This window comes from Antedon bifida, chromosome 5, assembly GCF_963402885.1.
Source record: "Antedon bifida chromosome 5, ecAntBifi1.1, whole genome shotgun sequence".
NCBI classification, from domain to species: Eukaryota; Metazoa; Echinodermata; class Crinoidea; order Comatulida; family Antedonidae; genus Antedon; species Antedon bifida.
In genome coordinates, this window is record NC_136230.1 from 6,053,321 (window position 1) to 6,076,076 (window position 22,756).

General features: G+C 34.3%; 6 protein-coding genes across 12 annotated transcripts in view; 3 read left to right on the forward strand and 3 right to left on the reverse strand.

The window, feature by feature from the left end:
* LOC144843115 (uncharacterized) overlaps positions 1–3,204 on the forward strand; it is a 52,748-nt gene extending 49,544 nt beyond the window's left edge. For all 7 annotated transcript variants that reach the window (XM_078699829.1, XM_078699834.1, XM_078699833.1 and 4 more), the window contains one exon: positions 696–3,204. In XM_078699829.1, the coding sequence (XP_078555955.1) occupies positions 696–798 (103 nt within the window). In that variant the 3' untranslated portion in view covers positions 799–3,204. The remainder of the gene's footprint in view (positions 1–695) is intronic.
* Positions 3,205–4,049: 845 nt separating this feature from the next.
* Positions 4,050–8,028, reverse strand: LOC144841850 (nocturnin-like). Its single transcript, XM_078698111.1, has 4 exons — positions 7,878–8,028; positions 7,500–7,588; positions 6,881–7,077; positions 4,050–6,613 (listed from the first exon to the last, which is right to left on the reverse strand). Exons 2-4 carry the CDS (start codon positions 7,586–7,588, stop codon positions 5,790–5,792), a joined length of 1,110 nt encoding a protein of 369 aa, XP_078554237.1. The 5' UTR covers positions 7,878–8,028; the 3' UTR covers positions 4,050–5,789.
* Positions 8,029–8,593: 565 nt separating this feature from the next.
* Positions 8,594–12,719, forward strand: LOC144843124 (uncharacterized). The gene is made up of 5 exons (XM_078699850.1): positions 8,594–8,677; positions 8,985–9,054; positions 9,976–10,254; positions 10,547–10,645; positions 11,374–12,719. The coding sequence occupies exons 2-5, from the start codon at positions 8,998–9,000 to the stop codon at positions 11,446–11,448; spliced, it is 510 nt and encodes a 169-aa protein (XP_078555976.1). The 5' UTR covers positions 8,594–8,677; positions 8,985–8,997; the 3' UTR covers positions 11,449–12,719.
* Positions 12,720–13,011: 292 nt separating this feature from the next.
* Positions 13,012–17,851, forward strand: LOC144842497 (proton-coupled folate transporter-like). Its single transcript, XM_078698946.1, has 7 exons — positions 13,012–13,095; positions 14,212–15,149; positions 15,312–15,374; positions 15,524–15,697; positions 16,006–16,089; positions 16,553–16,712; positions 16,983–17,851. The coding sequence occupies exons 2-7, from the start codon at positions 14,225–14,227 to the stop codon at positions 17,065–17,067; spliced, it is 1,491 nt and encodes a 496-aa protein (XP_078555072.1). The 5' UTR covers positions 13,012–13,095; positions 14,212–14,224; the 3' UTR covers positions 17,068–17,851.
* Positions 17,852–20,872: 3,021 nt separating this feature from the next.
* On the reverse strand, positions 20,873–21,718 carry LOC144842854 (uncharacterized). Its single transcript, XM_078699408.1, has 3 exons — positions 21,427–21,718; positions 21,137–21,315; positions 20,873–21,029 (listed from the first exon to the last, which is right to left on the reverse strand). Exons 1-3 carry the CDS (start codon positions 21,716–21,718, stop codon positions 20,880–20,882), a joined length of 621 nt encoding a protein of 206 aa, XP_078555534.1. The 3' UTR covers positions 20,873–20,879.
* Positions 21,719–21,751: 33 nt separating this feature from the next.
* Positions 21,752–22,711, reverse strand: LOC144842853 (uncharacterized). Its single transcript, XM_078699407.1, has 3 exons — positions 22,464–22,711; positions 22,130–22,369; positions 21,752–22,042 (listed from the first exon to the last, which is right to left on the reverse strand). Exons 1-3 carry the CDS (start codon positions 22,659–22,661, stop codon positions 21,752–21,754), a joined length of 729 nt encoding a protein of 242 aa, XP_078555533.1. The 5' UTR covers positions 22,662–22,711.
* Positions 22,712–22,756: the final 45 nt, after the last annotated feature.

Genomic DNA, 22,756 nt, shown 5'->3' on the forward strand with positions numbered 1-22,756 from the left:
TTAGCCACAGTGCATTTCTACCATGAAACAACCCCCTATTCCAAAATATGCATTCACTATGCACCCAAGCCAGGTGTGTCCAGTTTTAAGCTCTGTCTACCCTATCAAACTAGTTTGACAAAAAGAGTGTGATGTGCCAAAATATGGTAGTGATATGCCCAAATATGGTAGTGATATGCCCAAATATGGTAGTGATATGCCCAAATATGGTATTGATATGACATCATGTCTATATATGGGCACATTTTTTTGTCACATAAAGTTTGATAGTGTAGACAGAGCTTTAAGTCTTAGCTGAGAAGACTACAAAAAAAGGGGTGACTTTAACCTGTGCTGGTATTATGGCTTTATGTAAGAAATAAACTGTAGCATTAGTTTAAGATTTGTGAAAACATGTACTCTATTACCATATGTTAGTTGTTGATATAAAGTTTGCGGTACACCGTGGATGTATAGTTCTGAAAAGAACTGTTGAGTTTTATTCTCATATGCTAGTTAGCTGTGGCGTAGGACATTGTCATCTCCCATGCTGGTACATTTTTTTCTAGACTATGTCTAAAAAAATACATAAATAATTTTCTCCCTGCTCAATTATCACTCTGTATTCAATGACCTAGGTAAATAGATCTATAATATATTCTATGTTTGTTGTTGACTTTATTAATGTAATAAATATATATTTTTTTTATTATTAGGTATTATTATCAACGTGGAATCTTATCAAAAGTTGACGGTCAGCGATTAGTGTATAGATTCTGTGAGATTCCAAAGAACATAGTTGAGATAGATTGTAATTGACCAGCATCATACAGTACTATATAAAACTCTATATATATAAATATAAATACTAGAGTGGTTTAATAAATGGCTGTTTTTAACACCCTCCAAGATAACTACAATATCAGGGAGGTTTATAACTGCCATGAATTGTCTAGTGCATTCGGAAAATCACCATGTTTTCTGTGCCTACAACTGACGATGTGCGTCAACAATTGAAGATACTCACTGGACACGCTATGAACGTGCATGTTATCTTTATGTTGGGCTTATGAAGAGCATATCGATATCTCAGCGATAACGTTCGGTTCCGTCGGCTGAATTTTAAGTGTGCATATTCTTATTTTACATGTAAACTACAGGGTTCAAGTACTAATGTGGTAGTATAGATTGTTGAATTAAAAGAACTATGGATGCAACTATATACTGGAAAAGTGAAAGAGGATGGTAAATACTGTTTGAAATAGCCTCAATGTTGCGTGCGTCTTTCTGGCAGTGGATTTCAATCAAATGTGGTAGAATGCATCACAGTTTTAGAGATGATGGCACGTCTTAGCATTAACAATAACTTACCCAGTATGAAATATGATATCGTTGATGTATCTACTCGGAGCTGCATTGCAAATAATTAGGAAGAACTCAATTAGGAAGAGTTGATGCGAAAAGGAAATTACTCGGTATGCACTCTGATAGGGATGTACATTTCTTATAAGTGTGAACACAACAGGAGTGATTATTAGGTCACTACCTGGGAAAAACAGCAAATTGCCGTGACAAATTAATCTGATAGGAATGCAGATGATTTGGAAGAAACTCGGCTAGTAAGAGCTAACGCTACTTTCTGGGATAAATAAAAATTACCCTGTATACACCTGGACAACAGACTTGTAGATGATTGGGGAGAAGAAATGCAGCTAGCAAGAATTAATAGAGACTTTATTATAATATAAAAAAAAGATAGAAAGAGATTTCAAGTATTGTATAAAATAGCACTCTTTTTGTAAAATTGTATATAGAGAATTACACATTTGAGGAAAAAAAATATAAAGGGGACATAAAAGAGATACATTTTAATATGTTATAGACAAAACAAAAGAAAAAATTAATAAATGCAGAAATATAGCGTAATTTTATTGAAAACTACGTACATACGGTCACAAATTGCATTGCATATTCGTGAGGTGCATAGCAAACGTGAGGTAAATTGTTGGCATTATATTCATACAACTTCTGTCGAGATAAAAACACAAACAATTAGAGGCAAGCTTATTTTTTTACGGGCTTACAATATCGTAATAAAGAAAAAATTGTCAATTCAACTCATGAAGAATAAACTAAATATCGGTATCTTTAGATATTTTTTGACATATATTGCCAGCCACCATGCAAACGGTTACAATGTCGCAAAGCAATTTTCGTTTATGATAATGAATTTCATATACGGCCGTATAGTATACTGTAATTGTGATTTGACCGAGCGTTAACTATGCCCAACAAAACAGCATTATCTATTAAATTGCATTACATAAAATAATAAATATAACGCTATATATTATGTTTTTTATTGTACATTATTAATAGTTTTGGACCGAATACTAAAAGTATCAATGCTAATAATATTCTTTAAAAACTATATATGCAAAAGCAGACTTATTTAATTTGTTTTTCCCCCCATTGGCTGTTGATATGAATTTCATTCTCTATCATACTGGAGTGGTTGAAATCTATAAAATACAATTTTACCACATAAAACAAGTTTATAAAAATTATTTTTATATTTTATATAGTTTAATTTATTTATATTTTGTGTCTGCATTTATTTCTTTTTATTTTTAAATATTTTTTTCCATATTTATAGAAGAATATATAACAGTTTTGGATTTTTACCACCATCAAAATTTCACCGATTTTACATTTTGTGCATCAATATTGACTGCTATAAATTTAGCAGCATGAATCTCAACCCTTACTGCCAAAGATCTTTCACTGTTAGTTGGTTTCCATAGGTTGGGTAGCCTAGAGTCCGTAGTAGAGTGGGATGTGTTGGGGGTATATAGTACAGTACTAGTAGTGTACTGTGGTTAGCCTTTATACTCAATAGCTTTTGTAAAGCGCTTGGAAACATTTACATTTGGCGCTAATAGATGACAACCATTATTACTATGTAATGACAATGCTGAAAACACTAAATAGCCTATCGGTGTGCTATTGTACTTTAATTGAAAACCTCTAAACACTCTTACAATCTGACATATGCCATTCCAACGGATGGACCAAGTACACATAATATATACTCATTTGTATCCAACATGAAAACTCATGTTGATAATACCAATACAAACTTCCATCTACTCTCAGATTGTTATTATATTTTTGTGTTTAGTTAAAGGGAATTGTTTATTTCAAATAAAATTAAAAATATTTGGAGTCTTGCATTGTCATTTTTTTCACCATATCAACATACATAATAATAAATATAATAATAAAACGTCAAACTAGCGACCAGATTGTGACATAGGGAATGTGACAGTTACTGAAAAAACATCATTCTGACAAAAGAAATTTGTCTAAAAGACAAATTTTTGTAAAAATTCATTGTTGTAACATAGCCAACAGGATAAATTGGAATTAAAATGTGCCCAAGCTGGTCTATTTATATGACCGTAACTTTAGGTATCGGGTATAGCACTTTTTTTGTTTAATTAATTTGATTATATATTTGTTAAAGATAAGCTAATATTGTAATTTGTTAGTTTGGTAGCATGTGTTAAAATGTTCAGAAATTGCAAACCTGCATAGATTTCAGCCGCTTTCGATTAAGAACACACCACAGTAGTCACATTTTTTACCTGCTGCCAATGCACTTATTGTTCATTGCTCAAATGTAAAGGGGGCAGCCTACTGGGCTAAATTGCGCACAGGTGTGGACGACACATGCCACAACTTTCTAATTCCATTCATGTCGAGTGCTGCCACCAAACGGTTCGTCTGTCCACAACGACAGGGGCTGAATGGACCAGTAACCCCCGACTCTTCTGAAAGCGGTAACCTCCAGTTTTAAGTCCTTATCTGAGAAGAATTGTTCTACCACCAGAACAAAGGTCGAAGAGTGACTTTAACCTGTGCCGATTGTATAGCTATGCGGAGCCGCTGCTTTAAACGCTCGGCGACTCGCTCAAAGGCATACTACTAATCAGACACCAGGCACTAGTTAGTTTGTATTCATTTGCATACAACATTCTATTTAATAAAAAAAATCTTTACATGTTGGCTTTTACAAATTGCCTTGTAATTACACAATCCAGTTAACAAAAATAAACAATCAACATCCAATAAAAACATTACCTGAGTGGTCTACAGTTGTATATACTGTGCTATAAATAATTCTTCATATATTAAACAAAACACACCAAACTGATTATAAAATGTGACTAAAGTAACATAAAAAGACATACATACCAACATAGTGTTAGGTCAAAGTTTGCGAAATACTGTAGAATTTCTGTGCAATATTTTGTTGCATTCAAAACCACTGAACATAAATAAACATACATAATTGTTACTAAACAATGGAAGGAAATCGTATAAATGTTTTCTAAGCACCTTTTGTGGCGAAATGTGCTCTAGAAATCATTATTATTATTATACTATAATTGAGGAAATTGCCAATGAAAATAAGACAGGTAATTTTTTTATATTTCTTATAAGGTATTGTGTTTATATAGCGCATTCGACTAACAATGTAGTCTCAATGCTCTGTAAATGATGGGTGACAAATATTGTGCATCCATTCTGGCTTGTACTACAGAGATTCTAAAGGCCAATTTACACAGATGAGTGGTATTAGATGTAATAAAAATATAGAATCTGTTATTCCTTATGACCATTTACACACAATGCATAGTGGACAGATGGTTTCCGCTCAGGAAAGATACAGATTTTACATGATTCACCACCATACCACTCATCAAAACTCTAAAATACCTATCGCATACAAAAACGCCTGTGTTGACGGCCCAATGTGAAATTACCTAGTAAACACCCTTGAAACAAATAGGCCTCTGCAATTGAGTGTGTACTAATTTATTACACCAAAAAGCTTTTATCGAGTATTGTTACAGTGGAACTCCTCCATTGGGGACACCCCACTTTTTGGAACTCTTTTGGGTACCAAATATACAGTATACTATCTTAATAGAGGTTCTACTGTATTAAAAACTCAACCAGCTTGAATTGTAGGATGTATATATCAAAATTGTTGCATTTCTATCGGATATAGTTCTAAAATATAAATATTTATTTATGTAATACATTAAAATGTATATAATATATAATACAATAAATAAATGATAAAATAAATACCATACATATGATATTATATATAAATATGTATATTTTTTACAGATGGAATACTGAAAGAAATATGTGAAAGAGAGAATCTGTGATTGACAAAAAGGTAAGGTTGTATGATGGTGAACATGTTTTCCAGCATTTACTTCAGTACCTTGACACTACTATAAAGCCTTGTTCGCACTGGACTTGAAAAATGGTCAATTTATTGGTAACTGTGATGTTAAAACTATGACTCGCATGGTAGTGAAGGTCATGTGTTAACCTGAGTCACATGTTCGGATTGGATTTTTTAGCCAACATGGTTACTCAGTTCTACTGAGCAGACAGTGGTCGGTAAAAGTAACCATTGAACTTAAATTTAACCCTGAGGGACTTCTATCTGTCACTTTAGCCAGCGACTTGGTTAATTTGACCAAATTAAGTCCAGTGCGATCGAGGCTTTAAGAGCAAATATCCCTGGTCCATGCAAGGAAGGAAGATGTTTCTCCATCAGACCATACAGGAATAAGTTGTCCATAGCTTGACAAAACACATATCCTGTATGGCATTGAGAATAGGCATTTGCAGATTTGGGATTCAGTGATACTGTAATTACTGCAACCTGATAAAGTACTGTATTTGTTACATAATTAAAATATTGGTTAATATTTAAAAATCGTTCAATTGTCTGGTATAGAAAATTCGCATACTAGAGATAGATGGTCTGAAGGGTATGTTGCTGATGGTAACCGGTTTTCACCGATTTCATCCCCTGTAGGAAAACATAGCAAACTTTTAATAGCCAAACTTGGCTTGGTGTACCACATGTAATCAATTGTATGACATTGTTCACCGTTCTTACGAATCTTCCACGTTGTGTATGCCGGTTCGGTTTTTCCGTCCTCGCTTAATAATTTATAAGCACTGTCTAAATTTAACAGGCACTCGGCGTATAATCGGTAAACTTCTTCAGTGGGTTCTGCGTTAAAATCGCCTACTAAAATACCTGGAAGAGAACCAACTTGGCTCGTGAAATGCTCTAAGAGGTCCAACCCCTGACTGTAACGTACGTCTTCGTAGCCCGGTTTTGCTTTAAAATGAGTTACACCGATAACGAATTCTTTCTTGTTGCTACATCTCAACGTGTTAATGATCCCGACTTGATTACTCCACCGTTCGTATCCATCATGAGTAACTTTGAGAACTAGTTTCTCTGAGTTTACTAAATCAAATTTATCGGTTTTAAAGAACAATGCGCAACCATCTGGTCCATTGTTCTGTGGACTGTCTAAACATGGAGAGCTAGGCTTAGCCATAAACGATCCGTGGTACCCTAGCATCTTTAGAATTGGGTTGAAAAAATCATCATAATGATCGACTTCCTGAAGGCACATTACATCTGGGTCATAGGTTAACAGTTCCTCTAGAATATGAAACTTGCGTGTCTCCCAGTTCAGAGCTGCTTTAGGACACTGTATAAAGTTATCTCTGCCAGTTGCAAGTGCTGAAAAACAAAATTATATAATCATAACTACAGTAGATAGAACCCCTTTTAAAGGGAAAACTTTGGACCAACAGCAGTTTTGCCTAAATAGAGGTAATGATAATAAATATTTAATTGGTCACCACTCACTGAATGAGTGATAATAGGCTAAAGCCCAAACAGATTATGCACACACTTCACAATTACAATACAATACAAACAAAGGGGAATCCCCTTAATGAGTGTATCCCAGTTTCAAAAGCATTGAACAAGATAATTAAAACTCACCATCTGCTAGTATATTCCATTGTATAACACGAACTGTTGACTCATTTTGGACATTTGGAAATTCAACAAATTTTCTTTTCAGCAATGGTGGACGATCTTTTACTAAATCTTGACATTTCTCAATAACCTCTTTTCTTTCACTCAAGTTTTCAAAAAGTGTTGTTTTTGGAGCCGCTCCCCTTGAAACACCCAAGAATCTGTAAAAAGAAATGAAACAAAGAAAATATTTACTTTGAGGCCTAAATAAAATGTAGCCTATTAAAAGTAATTATTTTATAAATATAGTTTTGTATCAATTATTTTAGATCCACTGGACTGCTGCAGTGAGACTGTTTTAATTGATTATTTATACAGTCAACTCTACCAATACAGGACAGACTTGGTCTTGTCTACTTCTGGTTTTGCAGAAATTCTGGTAACATAATGTATAATGGTAAAAATTAATAATGGGACATTTTGTTTCTTTTGGACCTATAAAGAAATGTTTGGTTTTGGTTTCTGTTATTTCCTGGTATGGGGAGAGTTGAATGTACTACCAACAGTACCAGAATTTTACATGATTTGATATACTGTAGGCCTGGGTACATTTATTGAATGGCAATAATAGTTAATACTGTACCTTCTCCTGCTATCCATAACACTTATTCTTAATAACGGCAGGAAAGCTCTGCGATAAATTCCTGTAAACAACCGTTCAGTTGCTTCCATCTATTAATTAATAAATAAAACAAATATTAATATCATACATAAAAAAATACACTCAAAAAGTTTTCTAAACAAGTTATAAGTAGGCTTACGTAGGTATAAGTAATCCTAATCAATAACACATCATCGCATCCCCCACCCCCCACTCACAGTCTAACCTCAGTCCTAGTGCCTGGCTAGGTTTGTTGATGACGATGAAAAGTACCGGCACCAGAATAAGCTAGCTAGCCTGGGCCTAGCGCTAATTTATTATAAACAGGCTTACTTCCTAAACATCGAGAAAATACCTTACCAACAATATTCTACAAACGTTCAGAAACCCCGTTGTGTATTCTAATAATTTACAATTGACGTAAATATCATAAATATTAACTGAAATTCGGAACTGGAAATTACAATCGGCTTACTGTTTCTGTGTGTCACATCCGTCCGTGTTTTTTCCTCTGTTGGCAGGACGCCCTCTATAATTTCAATTTATTGCCACAAAATTCAACAAAAACTAAATAAGAACATATTATTATAAGACCACTAAAAGTTTTTGGCCATATTCAACTTGATTAATAAAATAAACACTGCAGAAATCGTATTGGCATATAACAGTGGTTAATTAACATATTTTTGTATTTTTCAGTAGGCCTACTAGGCACTCGTAGCCTAGGCCTAGTACTATAATTTTTTAAGTAACACTGAACATCAGATAATTTATGTATGCATTGCTTTTTTGCAATGAGTATGGTATTATTAATTATACAGTATGATATTAATTAAAACAATCTAGTCCAGTATTTCAGTCCTGGATATAGGCCTACTTAGTTAGGCCAGTGTGTTCCTCGGCAGTGGTAAGCCTATAATAATTTAAAAAGGAAAACTGTTTTAAAATATAAATTCCAAAAACTGTAACATCAGTAAAATAACATGACCAAAAATATACGGTACTGTTCACCCGCGTCGATGACTAAACACAGACACTGAAATCATGCTTCTTCTCTCTGGTCATGTTCCAAGTTACACAGACAAGAAACGGTAATAAGCCTACTACTACAACAATATTTTCGACTTGCGCTACAATTTATAGGCCTACTCAATATAAAGGTAAGGAGATTTAACGCAAATTTATTATTATTATTATTATTGATTTAGGCCCTAATTGTTGGTTCTAAGGTGTTGGCCAAAGTTTCTGTTAGGGTCAAATTTCACGTGAATACAGTGCTAGACGAGAGGAGATCATATGTAATAATACATAATACATACGAGTGTTAAAATTCAAATATGGACATTACTTTAATTGGGCTTTAAGACACTTTGTTGTTTGTGATTGAATGTTTTTAATAGTTTTCTGATGAAAGACATTGCGAGACACGTTTAAAATAACAACGATGTATTTGTTTTTTTATTGTAGCATTAGTACGAAGATGGGAGATTGTAAATATAGTATAAGCCCTTGTGGTGTTCTGAAGTTAGTGCAATTGGTGAGTAGCCTGATGATCTAAAATCCGAATGTTTTCATAGGCTTAATCAGGAAAACTTCAAATCTACCATTTCGCTTACTTATTTTATTTGCTAAATTCTCTAACTGTTCAATTCCTTTCGAACCCCTCTCCTTAATTAACTTATCGTCATTTGCTTGGGGTTTGCTGTCTATGACTTTAAATTGAATAATTGATTGTCGATTAAGTATTATTACTGCGTATTAATACTAGTTATCATTGGTATATTTTGCATCGAATCTTTGCCGTTATAATTAAATTACAAAATGCAAATGTTTCGGATGTTTTTATTGGTTGAAATAACGAATGATGTACAGCAGTGATTCAGTTTCCGCTTTGGATATTCAACAAGTATGGAACGTGCACACTGACAAAAAATGACAATATATATATAAACATGAATAGGCCTACTGTAATATATACACGTCTATATTACTATAAATTATAGAAAAACAGAGAATACATGAAGCCTAAACCTGCATATTCTGCATACCATTCCATAAAACTAAATTCTTTCCAAAGAATGAACATAGATTTGAAAGTATATTGTACGTGGACACTGAAGTAACGAACATCATCTATTAATGCTTTCTAATGATTTGGCCATAACCTACAACCAATCATCCATATCACCAGGCATTATTCATTTGTTGAAACATTTTTCTTTGTAACAATGCCTTAACCTCACTAGCAAAACTTTAATTATTTTTTGTTTGCATACTCGGAGTTTTCTCTAGTTTGCAAACTAAAGTAAGTGACTTTTGAAAACTCTAAGTTAGTCAAGTAAAATTGGAAACTTTGAAAAAAAGTTTACTATTGTAGAGTAGACTTATATTCTAATGATGAACACAGTAAACAAAATGGATTGTAAAATAAATAAATAATACCATAATTTGTTTTTAGGCGCTTCTTCTCTCTGGGTTTATAGCCACCCTGAGCTTCAGTCTGGAATATTGTGAAATTGGTACGAATCAAACTAACTCTACCACGACGAATGGAACGATTATTGTTATAAACAACACTACAGGCGATTGGCTGTTATGTCAAGAGGAGATGTTTGCTGGTTGGATAGCCTTCATGGTGCTGTCTTTCGTTATCTTTGTTTTGGATCTGGTTATCTTCATCGTGCATATATTCATCCCTGATTGGATGAAATTAGTTAGCTCTAAAATTGCAAAGATGGTTAGTTTTTTTCGAATTATCAGAAGAACCAAATGTTGTGATAAACTAAAACAAAAATCAAAGAAACAGAACAAATTACGAATTCAATTTATACATTAAAGTAAATTAACATGTAAAGTACATTATTATTTAATCATAATATCATTATAATTATTACCGGTTTAAAGAGGAATAGTTTTTACTGTATCTTCGTCATTGTCTCCCAATGCTACCGTGAGTATGTCCTCACTATGTATGTATTATATATAGCATTGCAACAACTTAAATGGTGTATTATTATATTATACATTAGGAATTGGCGTACTGTATCTTCGCCGCGGTAGTGACGGCGGCAGTTTCGGCAACACTGGCGACACGGAATGACGGTGATAGGAAGCTGATCGCTTCGGCTGTTAGTACTACTACTCTATTAACTTCAAAGATCATTTCTATGTTGGGTACTATATAATGACTTTAAATGCACTCCCTTTGCACCCCTGGCCTTCACTTTGCACACCTAAGCCTACTTTGCACACATAGGCCTATATTTTGCACTTGCACAATTTGCCTATTTAGCACTCTTCCCTAGGTCTACACAATGTTGATATTGGTTGAGTCAAAGCAATCCAACAACAGTATTCTGAACTCCTGAGATCATAGTGTTTAGATCAGTTCCATGCCCCTTATGCTTGGTTCCCACTAGAGACGCAACACAAAGACGTAACGCAACGTAGGGTTTTGACCAATCACAAACGATGGATTTATTCGACTGTCGCTTGTCAATGGTCAACTCGTTTGCGTTGCGTCTATTGTCACAGCCAGATATAAGATCAAATGTCTGTTACGAGTTCATAGCAAGGCGAGCTCAGTGTCCTGTAGTTAGATTGCCTTGGTTAAGCACATTGGGTTTACCAAAGGTAACATTACATGGTACCAGTACCTTTGGTAAACCTAATACTTCAATATTAACTGATGCAGTATAACTAATGAGTGCATGCTTGTAACTCTTGGGGGTACCAATTCAGGTGTGATAACTCAGAAACAATGACTCCTTAGGTCCCTTATTTTTTGATAATTATTTCAAGGAATTTCTCATGAATACATTTTCACAAATGATTTTTTCAAATTTGTTCCCGGCAGGTTCTTGGTTTTGTTGCGATGCTTGCGATGTTGGCTGAATGTGTTTACTTGTACAGCTTATCTACAAAAAGATAAACCGAAAATAAAACCACATCATGCTTTGTAGGCCTAATAGTCACCAGTTATACTATTATGTAATATATGAAGAACATTTTAGAATTGGATAATGTGTTTGTAAGAAGTTGAAAATTGGAAAATCGATTATAGTATTCATAGTAATTATTATTGAATTGGGTGGGGAAAAGTGCGGAGATGGCTATAAGTGCCCTCTGACCCCTGAATCTCTGTCTTCTTCATGCAAATAACAGTTTTGAACTAAAAAGTCACTCCGAGAGTGCATAACTCCGTCTTCTGTAAAATTCTCCTACATAATATTTCTCCGGGAAAAAAAATATATATTTGTGTGCTGTGTCTTAATGCTGTGTCTGATTTAGGCTAATTTCACTACAAGCATGTGTATACGAATTTGGTGTAAAGGTTATGTAACCAGCCTTTCAACAAACAATAGTTTCAGTTGACTAACAATAGAACAACAACGCCAAAAACAAACGAGTGAATTTGAAAAGAAATAGGGGTTTTCAAACTACTCGTATCAAAAAACCTGTACATTAAATCTAATTACTGTATGTTTTTAAATTACAAATCGCGAATTATAACTCTTGCCTCTTGTACAAAAATGAAGTTTTTTGGACAAAATTAGTAATTCTCGAGAAAATGCAATTAGGTTTACTTAAGACTGCTCGCCGGCTTTTGAACATTTTATCATCTTTTAACACTAGCAGGTCTGAACATAATTCTAAAAGTGGTCCACAATTGGGATCGTGATACGGATTGCCTCCAAATTGAATGAGGTCCTTGACCACATATCTACCTGTATTTTCATTTAGGTAAAGATCTTGCAATTAGTTTTTGAGTAATCCTGCTAACAAACAAACAAACACACGTGATCGAACATAATACCCCCTTGGCGGAGGTAAATTATGAATACTTGAAGCGAAAAAAAAAGCAGATCCTGAAAATCAGAAGGGCTATCTATAAGTGTACAGGTAGCTATTACTAAAGATCTAAAAACATTTCTTATAAAATTAGTTTCGTTTGTTTGGTTTTTGGAAAAGTTTTTTTGGATTCCGGGTGGTCTTTATGACTATATGGCAGCGAATTTGAGCATTTACATATTTTTTAGATCTAATAAAAGTGTTATAAGTATTCATTTATATTTTAAACGGAATACAAGGGTCAGTCCAGGGAGGTACCTCTCATGGTCAGTCTATCTCTAAATCTCAATGAATAATTAGCATGAAATAATGACATTTATATAATCGCATATTCATTATATAGCGGGTGATAGTCATACTCTACTTTAAACTTGTGACTGAATCATTTTGAAAGCAGAAAGAATAAATAATTCAAAAAATAATCTTATCATTTATGTTATTGTTTGTAAAACAATTTAAGTGAAAATCACACTTTGATAGATTACCAGTAATAAGTTAATAAATTCCATTTCGGCAGAATAATTATTACATAAATCGTATCTAACCCTTTGACCTTGGATATGGTTGAGTGCACACGAGTAAATACATTATGATCCGATCGCGATAATACAAACACAAATTTGTCGCGTGTTTATTATCACTAGTACTACACAATAGTGATATAGAAAATGGTAATTTTACAGTTCCCGTAAAATATATCAGACGTAGGCCACAACCGTATTTAAAGGTAAGAAAGGGTGATTCATTTACAACAGGTTTAATGCTACGCATTATGGAGATACCTCGTATAGGCCTAAATCCATGGTTCGACTCCGGTATTTTTTTTCATTTTCACTTATGGATAGGCCTACATATATAAATCGGCAACATTTTACCGGTAATTCAGTAAGTGTTTTATTTACTGGTTCCGGAAAATCTCAAGTTTCAGAAAAACTAAAATCTGTGGATTACAAAGAAAATAGGTCACGGATAGATCAATCATACGATCAAGGACAAAATCGTATGATTTACTGAATTTATAAAGCCATTGTGGTACTGTTATGTATGTAAAAGTGCATGTGATTCAAAGTCCACACAACCGGAACTTGAATTTACCACTAATGGTAGCAGTTGGTGGAATGGTAACCATGATAACTTAATTTATCAAAAATGAGTGTACTTTAGATCTAGAATCGATTAATGTACAGACGTCATTACCTGATAATCAGTTATTATTATTAGTAATCTTTTTTAAGTTAGGTCTCAGTATAGAACGGAGTTAACCTGATCCGGATCTATCCACCCGAATTACAACCGACGTAAGTGAGCGTATTTCTTAGTATCCCCTGTTCAGCTCCGAAAGGTTTCCAGCAAATTACTTTATGAGACCAGGGAGATGTGTAGGCCAGCATGTTTGAACGAAGACGTTCACGTCCTTCTGTTCTACTCCGATAAAGAGCATGTAAGCATACGATGGGTTAAGGGTGTTTGAGTTCGGCCTGCCAAAAAAAGATGGTAAATCTTCTTCAATTTGCCTTTCCTTTTACATACAAATAGTATCAATATATTTTAGGACCATCTGCATGTGAAACAGAATGGTTGGGGTGACCTTTTTTCATTCCCACAGCAGATTTTACACTATCGTTTCTAATTTGTTCAGTATATCACTCGGCGGTTTAGATTTTGTTCTGTCTATAATTTATATACAGTATATTGTATATAATAGGCCTATACATATTTCAAACAGAGTCAATAAGAAAACAAGCAAGAACATCAAGGTTAAAACCTTTATGTTTACGGTAGCCATGATGTGACCATTATTCCAACATACTCACATCATTTTACCTTCTTTCATATTTTTCAGAATAATCTTCACTATGACTGCGATCAAGTCTTTACGTCATTTGATAACTGTGGAACCCGTTTCTTTTCTCTTTTTCACATCCTTGTTTCTACAAAATGGCGGCGGACAGCAGTTTATATTCTATAAATTATGCTACCTAGAGTATAACCTAACGGATGTATGCTGGAACCTAACTCTTGGGCAAAAGATGGACCAATACCAAGATATAGAAGACTACACAATATCCGCTACGGCACACTGGATGATCTATATGAATATACCGCTTACAATTCCCGCCATTTTTACTACCATCTGCTTCGGAAGTTGGTCAGATAAATACGGACGCAGACCCATGATGATCATTCCAGCCGTCGGGTTTCTAATCATGTCCATTTTCCAAATGTTTCAAGTCCTCCGTATGGATATGCCTTTGGGAATCACTCTTATTGGAAACTTCATTGCGGGAATGAGCGGTGGTTTTGTAACCATCACTTTTGCTACTTTTAGTTACATTGCAGATATAACGACGAAAGAGAATCGTACGCTGAGAATTGGTATACTCCAATCAATGACGTTCTCCAGCAGTATTGTAGGGTTGTTGACGTCAGGAGTGATTGTCCAAAATAGAGAGTACGGCTTCCTTCTTCTGTATTGTCTGATTGCTTTGCTTAACATTTTAATAGTCGTTTATACTCAATTCTGGTTGCTTGAATCTATAGGACCAAATACAGATCCTTACTTTCAAGCCATTAGAACTACTGAAAATAACGAAACAGAAATAACAAGTGGGCCTACCGAAGTTAGTGAAATCGAATGCAAGACGTGTTGCTCAGACATGTGGAGTCCTAGAAACTTCAAAATTGTGTACAGGGATGTAATGAAGAAAAGACAACACTTTGATCGTTTTATCATATTCCTTCTCTTTGTTTCTCTATTTATTCTACAGATGGTATTAGCAGGTGAGTCTAGTGTTGACAATTTTATCTCTGTAAAGTATAGTTTACTGGATATATGCACATCAAGCATCAATACTCTAACTTATTTCGCTCTTGCGTTTGCTCCCGGTTTGTTCATTAGTACCCTTTGAATCATTTAAATGACTTCTTTCGTTATCTTATTAGGTGACAATCAGATGTTTGCTTTATATGCAAAAGATTCATTTCACTTGAGTCCAGCACAAACAGGTAAGAAAGTATCAATTATTGAATTAAAAACCTCTCGAGTAACTTCCGCAAACGCACCTTAGACGACGACAGACGCCCTCGAAATGTCCATGATGGAAGACTATAATCTAGCTTCTTTCCCTACAATTATCTGTTTTGTTATTTTGTAGGTTATTTTACGGCGTCTAAAAATGCCGTACTTTTTCTATTTACCGTTCTGGGAGTGTGGCTGTTGAGGAAGTTCAACCTTAATGAAATGAGATGCTGCACCTTAAGTTTCATCGTCTTCATATCTGGATACATTGGTTTTAGTTTAGCGAAATCTGAAAGCACACTTTGGGCTAGTAAGTATATAGACCCCAACACCGTACCTTAGTGGGAAAAGGAAACTTTTAAGATATGGAAACGTGCTGTAAAAATTGAATGACCACTCTTTTGTATCATCTTCGTATCTGAATAAGTCTAGCGAAATCTGAAAACAATCATGTGCTATATGTGCTAAGAATAGAGCTCGTCACCGGACCAAGTGGAAAAAGGAATATTTCTCTATGGAACGACCTCTAAAAATTAAGAAAACAAAATGCTAACTCTTGTTTTTAGACGATTGATGAACGAAATTGAGACATAATATTTAATTTATTTTTTCTTCCAGTGTTAATTCTATTGTCACCCTCTGGTCTAGTAGGTGGAATTATTAGAGGTGCCATTTCGAGGACTGTTGGTTCAGATGAACAAGGTAGTACCATTACTATATGACATTTAAGTGTGTGAATAAATGAAAGTGAATGAGATTTCTTAAGCTCTGTCTACACTATCAAACTAGTGCCCAAATATGGTAGTTATATGCCAAAATATGATAGTGATACGATGACACCATGATGTCCACATTTTTTGTCACATCAAGTTTGATAGTGTAGAAACTTAAGAAACTTACCGTGGCAATTGGAAGATTAGAGTTTCCGTTTGACTCGACTTTGTCGTAAAACTATCGTACACTTAGATGGTGTTTGTGGTCTTTGTTTCTTTACACATTTTGTATTTCGTCAATGTTCACAATGAAGACAAAACGTCTAACACGTGTTCCACGTGGTTCTCTGGACTTGTACGCGCGCGCCTAGGTTATTATTTGCCTACGTAACCGTCTTTGCAATAGAAAAATTCACTGGACATTGTTTAATTACTTTTTTTGCTACCTTCAGGAAGTATATTTGCAGCAATGTCTTCGATGGAGAATCTAATGGTATTTGTTGCGGCATTCATGTTCAATATCCTTTATCCTGTAACCAAAGACATACTAAATGGAGGCTTTGTGTATTTGGTTATGGCTGAGCTTCTATTTATTCCATTGATTTTATCAATGTAAGTAAAATGCTCCACTTTGGACGTGATTCTATTGTTCATTTGGAATCTCTTGTGAAAGTGGCACGCTTTGTAAATGTCCAAAAGTGACCACTGTACGTACAGTTCCTCGTAAAAAAATAAAGAAAGATTGAAAGTTAAAATATGAACAAACTCTGTTCCATTCGGTATTGAACAGCAACATAAAAAAAACGAAGAAAGGAAAGAAAACAAAAATTGAATATAACTTCTCTTCTACTGATCAACAACAATTTACATTTTATCTTGCAGGTGGGTCGGCGATTTGTTGAAGTATACAGCCGCATACAAATATATGAATGAACCAGCCAATAGTGTAGTAAACCCTGATTTGTAGAGGCCGGCAACCGACGTTTTTATTCAGATTCAACCTCAGGGATTCCCTCTTCCCTGAACATCCCAACTCCAAAATATGGATAAATCTCTCTCTACACTATCAAACTTTATGTGACAAAGAAATGTGATGTGCCCATGGACATGATGATGTCATATCACTACCATATTTGGGCACATCACACTTTTTTCTAGTTATTCCACTAGTTTGATAGTGTTGAGAGAGCTTCAACGTTCATTGTTCATTGAGAAATAATAATGAACGTATTTTAAGCATAGTTTTTAATCTTGCGGAGGGCATAGTCGAGGATAGAATCAGAAAAGCAAAGATTTTAAGTTGTATTTCTCCCAAACCATGACACGTGATTAATAAAATTAGACTTTGAATAACCCATTTTGCAGTTTTATAGTTTAGGCTACTCGTAGAAGAACGAACAACAAAAGATTTCACTTTCAATTCATATTTTTGTATTAAATTAATGTTTTTTGGGGTAAATACGATTCAATTTTTTGTCAAAGTGAATAAATATTATGTGACAAAATGACATATTTATCAACAATTATTGTTTGGGACAATATGTCTTTAAAATGTCGTCTGACATATAAATAACTTCAGTGAAGATAAAATTCGAGGAAGAGAGTTCCAGTCGCGGTGCAAAACTATTAATGATACTATTACTAACTAGTTAGTATCTAATATTTAGTAGGCCTACAGTAAGTAATAACTAGTAATATTATTAGTAAAGATGTTGTTCTCCATATTGACATACAAAATATAGGGATCTATCCGTTGCTTCAGGCCTATCTTCTCCAGATAAGACATTTTGCCATAATTTGAGTAAGAGAAAAAGGTTGTTATTGTAAAACTTGTCAGTGGGTAATCGGATGATGCCCTAAAAATATCACCGATGTTATGTGTATTACAAGCAGTTCAATGATTTTTTATTTCGTTTTAAATTTTTCGATAAAATAAATTATACAAAGTGAACGAGCCCACTTTCCACATGGTATTACGTTCTTTTGTAAATTGTTGTTTCCCGCCAGCAGGAGAGGCACGTTTAGTTTGACAACCAGTATTCAACGTTCAGTCGGTAAGTTACACCACAAATGTTGTGCTTATTTCTGATATCACATTTAACCCTACCCCCTCCCACACCCTGTTTAATGTGTAACACTTTATGATGATAATGTACTGTTTTATTAGATTAAAATACAACCCGTTTCCGTTTGCAATAAGATAAAGAATCACATACAGTAATAATAGTAATAGGCCTACAACTAGGTACAAGATATCATTAGCACCCAAATCCAAGTATGCAATTTTCAATTGTATAGTAGTGGAAGTTACTGGTACTTAGCCATAGCGATTGTTTTTATTTCATACAGATCAACAGTAAGTAAACTAAGTCTCATTTGAGTCTTGGAGTGGAGTCGTGAGTTACAATCCTGGCGCTAGGTCAGGATTGAACCCCGGACCTTGGGATTGGAAGGCAAGCACGTTAACCACCAATGTACAGCTGCACTACACATTGTGTGCATATTTCTGATTCTGATATAAATACCCTTTTCTTTAAGGTGTAAAACTTATGATAACATGCGGTAGTATACTGGGCTCACACATTTATCATTGTATCCAAATCCACTTTCAATTTGAGTAATTGTGGCACTTCAACATATATTTTAAATTGTGTGCATATTTTAAAAATAAATATAACCCGCTTCATTTGTTAGTCTAACAATTAATAATAACATTCATGTACTGTGTACAATAACTTAATTAAAAGTCGGTATGATGGAACTATAATGCCTTTCGTTTGAATTTATTGTTTAATCCATTAGAAATGATGTCGGTTGGTTTCTGTCTGTCAATATACGGTCTGTCGGTCTGTCCTGTCAAGCAACAGCTTAGTTAGGCTGTGGTACAAAACACTAATGAAATACGGACACTTTCAATATATATATAATAATAATTTATTCAATGACGTGTGGCTATAAATATATAAATAAGGCGGCAAGTAAAGTGGGTTTAACTCGTATGGATATAACGGTAGGTTTCAGATTAGCTCAACAAATTATCAATTAGTCTCCCTCCAACAATATCCGAGACAAGAAGCTTGGAAATTGACATAAATCACATTAAATGAATAGAGCAGACCGATGGGCGTAATGGCCAGTTATCGACAAACAATCGCTTAGTAGGGGGTGTGAAAAAAGCAAACCATTCGGTAAGAGAGAGCAAAGGGCAAAATTTGTCTATAAAGACATAATTTGATGTTATATCAAGCAGAAAAACAACGGTGACTATTTGTTTTATTTGTTAATTTTTATTCTCATTGTATTGATGTTGTTAAACACTTTTTGATGTTATTTTGTGTGTAGCTGTGCACTGATTTGTGCAGTATACGTTACATTGAATGCTTTGTGAAAAGGCATTGTACCAGTACTAGAAACAATAAGACAATCTGATGCTGAACTCTTTTTAAAACTCATTGTATGTCAAAAAAGATGTAACGTACCTAGTGAATCGCAAACAGTCTGTGACGACATCGGATTGACACTGCGCATGCCTGCACAGATCCGAACTACCAACAATGCGCATACCACATAGAAACGAGTTATTACCCAACTATATTCCGAATACGCACAAACAAAATGTGCCTGCATCTACCATGTCGCGGCAGTTTAGAGGCGCCTCCACTTCAAACCTCATTTTGAGATTCATTCGACCCCAAGACACATCGAAAAAACCGCTACAACTAAAGCACGATATTGAACCAATCTGTTGCCAACACATACCCATGGCCCAAGCCTAAACACCACGCCCAATCTCTGATAGGTCAAATATTAGAAAAATTAACAACTCCAATGAAATATCCTGTTTATCCCTGTAATGTTTCAGATCACCGCAAAAGTATAAAGGTAAATTAATTTTTTTGGAATAGCGTAATCTGATTGGTTGAAAATGTCATAGGGTGATAAAACAAAACCAATGTATTAATAGCTGCGCATCTATACGTTGATGGGACCTACACACTGATAAAAATCAAATGAACAAGCCATAGCTACGTGTCCATCTGTGCATTCATCCGCAATGGCAAATAACCTTTGTCGTCACAGATTGCCTACCATTTGCCACTATGATCCATATAATGATGAGATTTTGTTTGTTCAACTAATAAATTATTTGTACTGGTGGTACATTATAAAATTGTCATTGTAAATGTTGTATAATCTTTGTTGTAAAAACGTTTTAATTTAGTATTCCAAAATGTTAGATGTTATTGATTAACAAATGATATTCAATGATGTTTTATATGTCTGCCTTAAGATGTTTAAAAACATTATTTATCTGCCTAATTTGCATTATAACATTTATGGCTTGTTAACGCCTCTTTTTACTCTCTCTAATTAAATGTAAATTCCCTCAAACAAAATGCAATGTTTCACATCCCTATTTCAGCAAAAGTAAGTAAATAAAAGCACCACCAAACCGAGCAGTCATACCCAAAAACAAATAACATAACCCATGTTGCAAACCGCACAAAAAACCAACAAATAATGTCAGAAGTTGAAAAAAAGAGTCATTGAAGAGTTTCAAAATTCACCTACCGAAAATAAACACACTTATCTCCCCCCACAAACCAACCGCCACAAACACCATTCCTGCAAAGAAAAATAAATACAACCTTTTAACATTGATGTTTCAATGATAACAACTTTTAAACTAACTTTCAAAATAAGATAACACCAATACTGAGTCATAACAATTTAAAACAATTTTTTCACAACTTCAAAATGTCTCACCTTAACTAAAACTTAGCAGATCATTCCAGGGATGGCTACATCCACCCCTAGAATGAAGTTGCCCACCGTTTCTCTTTGGTTTACAGGTGTTGTAGGAGGTTTTAAGACAACATGGCGGGTCTCATGAATAATATCTTCAGTACATATATCATCAAAGTCAGCCTAAATATAAGTAGTACAAAAGTGTAAATAAGCAATATTCTTTTTAGCATTGTCATCATTTTACATCCAAAAGTTCTATATCAGAAGCTTTAAAAAAAAACACTTACTTTATATTTTTTTATATTGTTATTTTTAAATCCTAGTTTTCGTTTTAGTACATCGAAGAAACTAGCTTTAGGAAATTCAATCTCCTTCTGTCCGTCAAACTCAGCCCATACACCACATGCGCAGATAGCTAGTCCATCATCAGTGGAAGATGATTGTTTATCCGACTCTTGTTTAGAATCTGAATAGCATAGATAATTGAATATTTACTCGTAATTCATGTCATTTGCATTAATATTGCTTATTCACTTGAAAATCATAACAATAATTGATTGAGATGAAAGTTATATACCATTTCCCCCATTTTTCTTCCCCTTCTTCTGCTTCTTATTGTCTTTCTTTCTATTATTTTCCTCCATTTTCTTCTCCTTCTTTCCCTTCTTCTCTCCCTCCTTCCTTTCTTTTTCTTCCTTCTTCTTATCCTTCCTATCCTCTTTTTTGGTTTTTCCCTTCTTCACCTGCTTCTCATCTTCCCTGTCTTCCTCCTCCTCTTCATCATCAAATCGTTGGAGTGGTGTCACATTAATGATATTGCTTGCTGCAGCTTCATACTTTAATAAGTAAAACAAAACAGTAATGTTCATCTTCTTTTATTAATTTAATAAATCTAGAATAAATTAATACGTCCGAGTATTATTAATAGTAATTACCGTGTCATTTTGTCTCTTCTTTTCTTTCTTTTCCTTCTTCTCCTCTTTCCTTTTTTCTTTCTTTTCGTTCTTCTCTTCATCTTTCATTTCCTTCTGTTCTTTCTTCCTTTCTTTTTCTTCCTTCATCTTTTCTTTCTTGCCTTTTTTGTTCTTTCCCTTTTTCACCTTCTCCTCATCTTCCTTGTCTTCCTCCTCCTCATCCTCATCATCAAATCTTTGGAGTGGTGTCACATTAATGATATTGTTCGCTGCTTCAGGCTTTAAGTAAAACAAAATTGTCATTTTCATCTGTATAAATTAATGTCGAGTAGATAAACAAGCCAGAGTATTATTGATAGTAATTACCGTGTCCTTCTTCTTTTCTTTCTTTTCATTCTTCTCCTCTTTCTTTTTTTCTTTCTTTTCCTTCTTCTTCTGTTTCTTTCTTCCCTTTTTATTGTTATTCTTTTCTTTTCTCTCCTCTTTTTTGTTCTTTCCCTTTGTCACCTTCTCCTCGTCTTCTTTGTCTTCCTCTTCCTCCACTTCCTCCTCCTCATCAAATCTTTCGATTGGTATCACATTAATGATATGGCCTGCCACTTCAGACTTTAGGTAAAACAAAACGGTAAACTTTATTTTCATCTGTAATTAAATTAATATAAAGTAAAGGAATAAGTCAGAGTATTATTAATATAATTACCGTAGTATTGTTTTCTTCCTCTTCTTTCTTTTTTTCTTTCTTTTCCTTTTTCTCCTCATCTTTCTTGTCCTTCTTCTCTTTCTTTTCCTTCTTTTCCTCCTCTTTCTTTTCATCCTTCTCCATTTTGTTCTTTTTCTTCTTCTCTTCCTTTTCCTGCTTTTTCTTCTTTTTAGCCTCCTTGTTATCAGCTCCTTTCATTAGGTATGGATTAGTCAGCGTACTCCCTGTGTCAATGCTTGTTAGAGCACTAGACTATAATATAAAGAAAAAAAAAGTTATTCATAATACTTACA

What these genes read in the sequence shown, in the direction of transcription:
- LOC144842854 (XM_078699408.1), bottom strand. Translation starts at nt 21,718, where the DNA reads ATGAACATTACTGTTTTGTTTTACTTATTAAAGTATGAAGCTGCAGCA. An exon ending in GAAGAAAAATGGGGGAAATG is followed by an intron (nt 21,316 to 21,426) that starts GTATATAACTTT and finishes TATGCTATTCAG; the next exon opens with ATTCTAAACAAGAGTCGGAT. An exon ending in ACAATATAAAAAAATATAAA is followed by an intron (nt 21,030 to 21,136) that starts GTAAGTGTTTTT and finishes ACTTATATTTAG; the next exon opens with GCTGACTTTGATGATATATG.
- LOC144842853 (XM_078699407.1), bottom strand. Translation starts at nt 22,661, where the DNA reads ATGAAAGGAGCTGATAACAAGGAGGCTAAAAAGAAGAAAAAGCAGGAA. An exon ending in AGGAAGAAAACAATACTACG is followed by an intron (nt 22,370 to 22,463) that starts GTAATTATATTA and finishes TTTTACCTAAAG; the next exon opens with TCTGAAGTGGCAGGCCATAT. An exon ending in AAGAAAAGAAGAAGGACACG is followed by an intron (nt 22,043 to 22,129) that starts GTAATTACTATC and finishes TTTTACTTAAAG; the next exon opens with CCTGAAGCAGCGAACAATAT.
- LOC144843124 (XM_078699850.1), top strand. Translation starts at nt 8,998, where the DNA reads ATGGGAGATTGTAAATATAGTATAAGCCCTTGTGGTGTTCTGAAGTTA. An exon ending in GCTCTAAAATTGCAAAGATG is followed by an intron (nt 10,255 to 10,546) that starts GTTAGTTTTTTT and finishes ATTATACATTAG; the next exon opens with GAATTGGCGTACTGTATCTT. An exon ending in GGAAGCTGATCGCTTCGGCT is followed by an intron (nt 10,646 to 11,373) that starts GTTAGTACTACT and finishes TGTTCCCGGCAG; the next exon opens with GTTCTTGGTTTTGTTGCGAT.
- LOC144842497 (XM_078698946.1), top strand. Translation starts at nt 14,225, where the DNA reads ATGACTGCGATCAAGTCTTTACGTCATTTGATAACTGTGGAACCCGTT. An exon ending in CTTGAGTCCAGCACAAACAG is followed by an intron (nt 15,375 to 15,523) that starts GTAAGAAAGTAT and finishes GTTATTTTGTAG; the next exon opens with GTTATTTTACGGCGTCTAAA. An exon ending in TGAAAGCACACTTTGGGCTA is followed by an intron (nt 15,698 to 16,005) that starts GTAAGTATATAG and finishes TTTTTCTTCCAG; the next exon opens with TGTTAATTCTATTGTCACCC.
- LOC144841850 (XM_078698111.1), bottom strand. Translation starts at nt 7,588, where the DNA reads ATGGAAGCAACTGAACGGTTGTTTACAGGAATTTATCGCAGAGCTTTC. An exon ending in GTTATGGATAGCAGGAGAAG is followed by an intron (nt 7,078 to 7,499) that starts GTACAGTATTAA and finishes TTCTTTTTACAG; the next exon opens with ATTCTTGGGTGTTTCAAGGG. An exon ending in ATGGAATATACTAGCAGATG is followed by an intron (nt 6,614 to 6,880) that starts GTGAGTTTTAAT and finishes TTTGTTTTTCAG; the next exon opens with CACTTGCAACTGGCAGAGAT.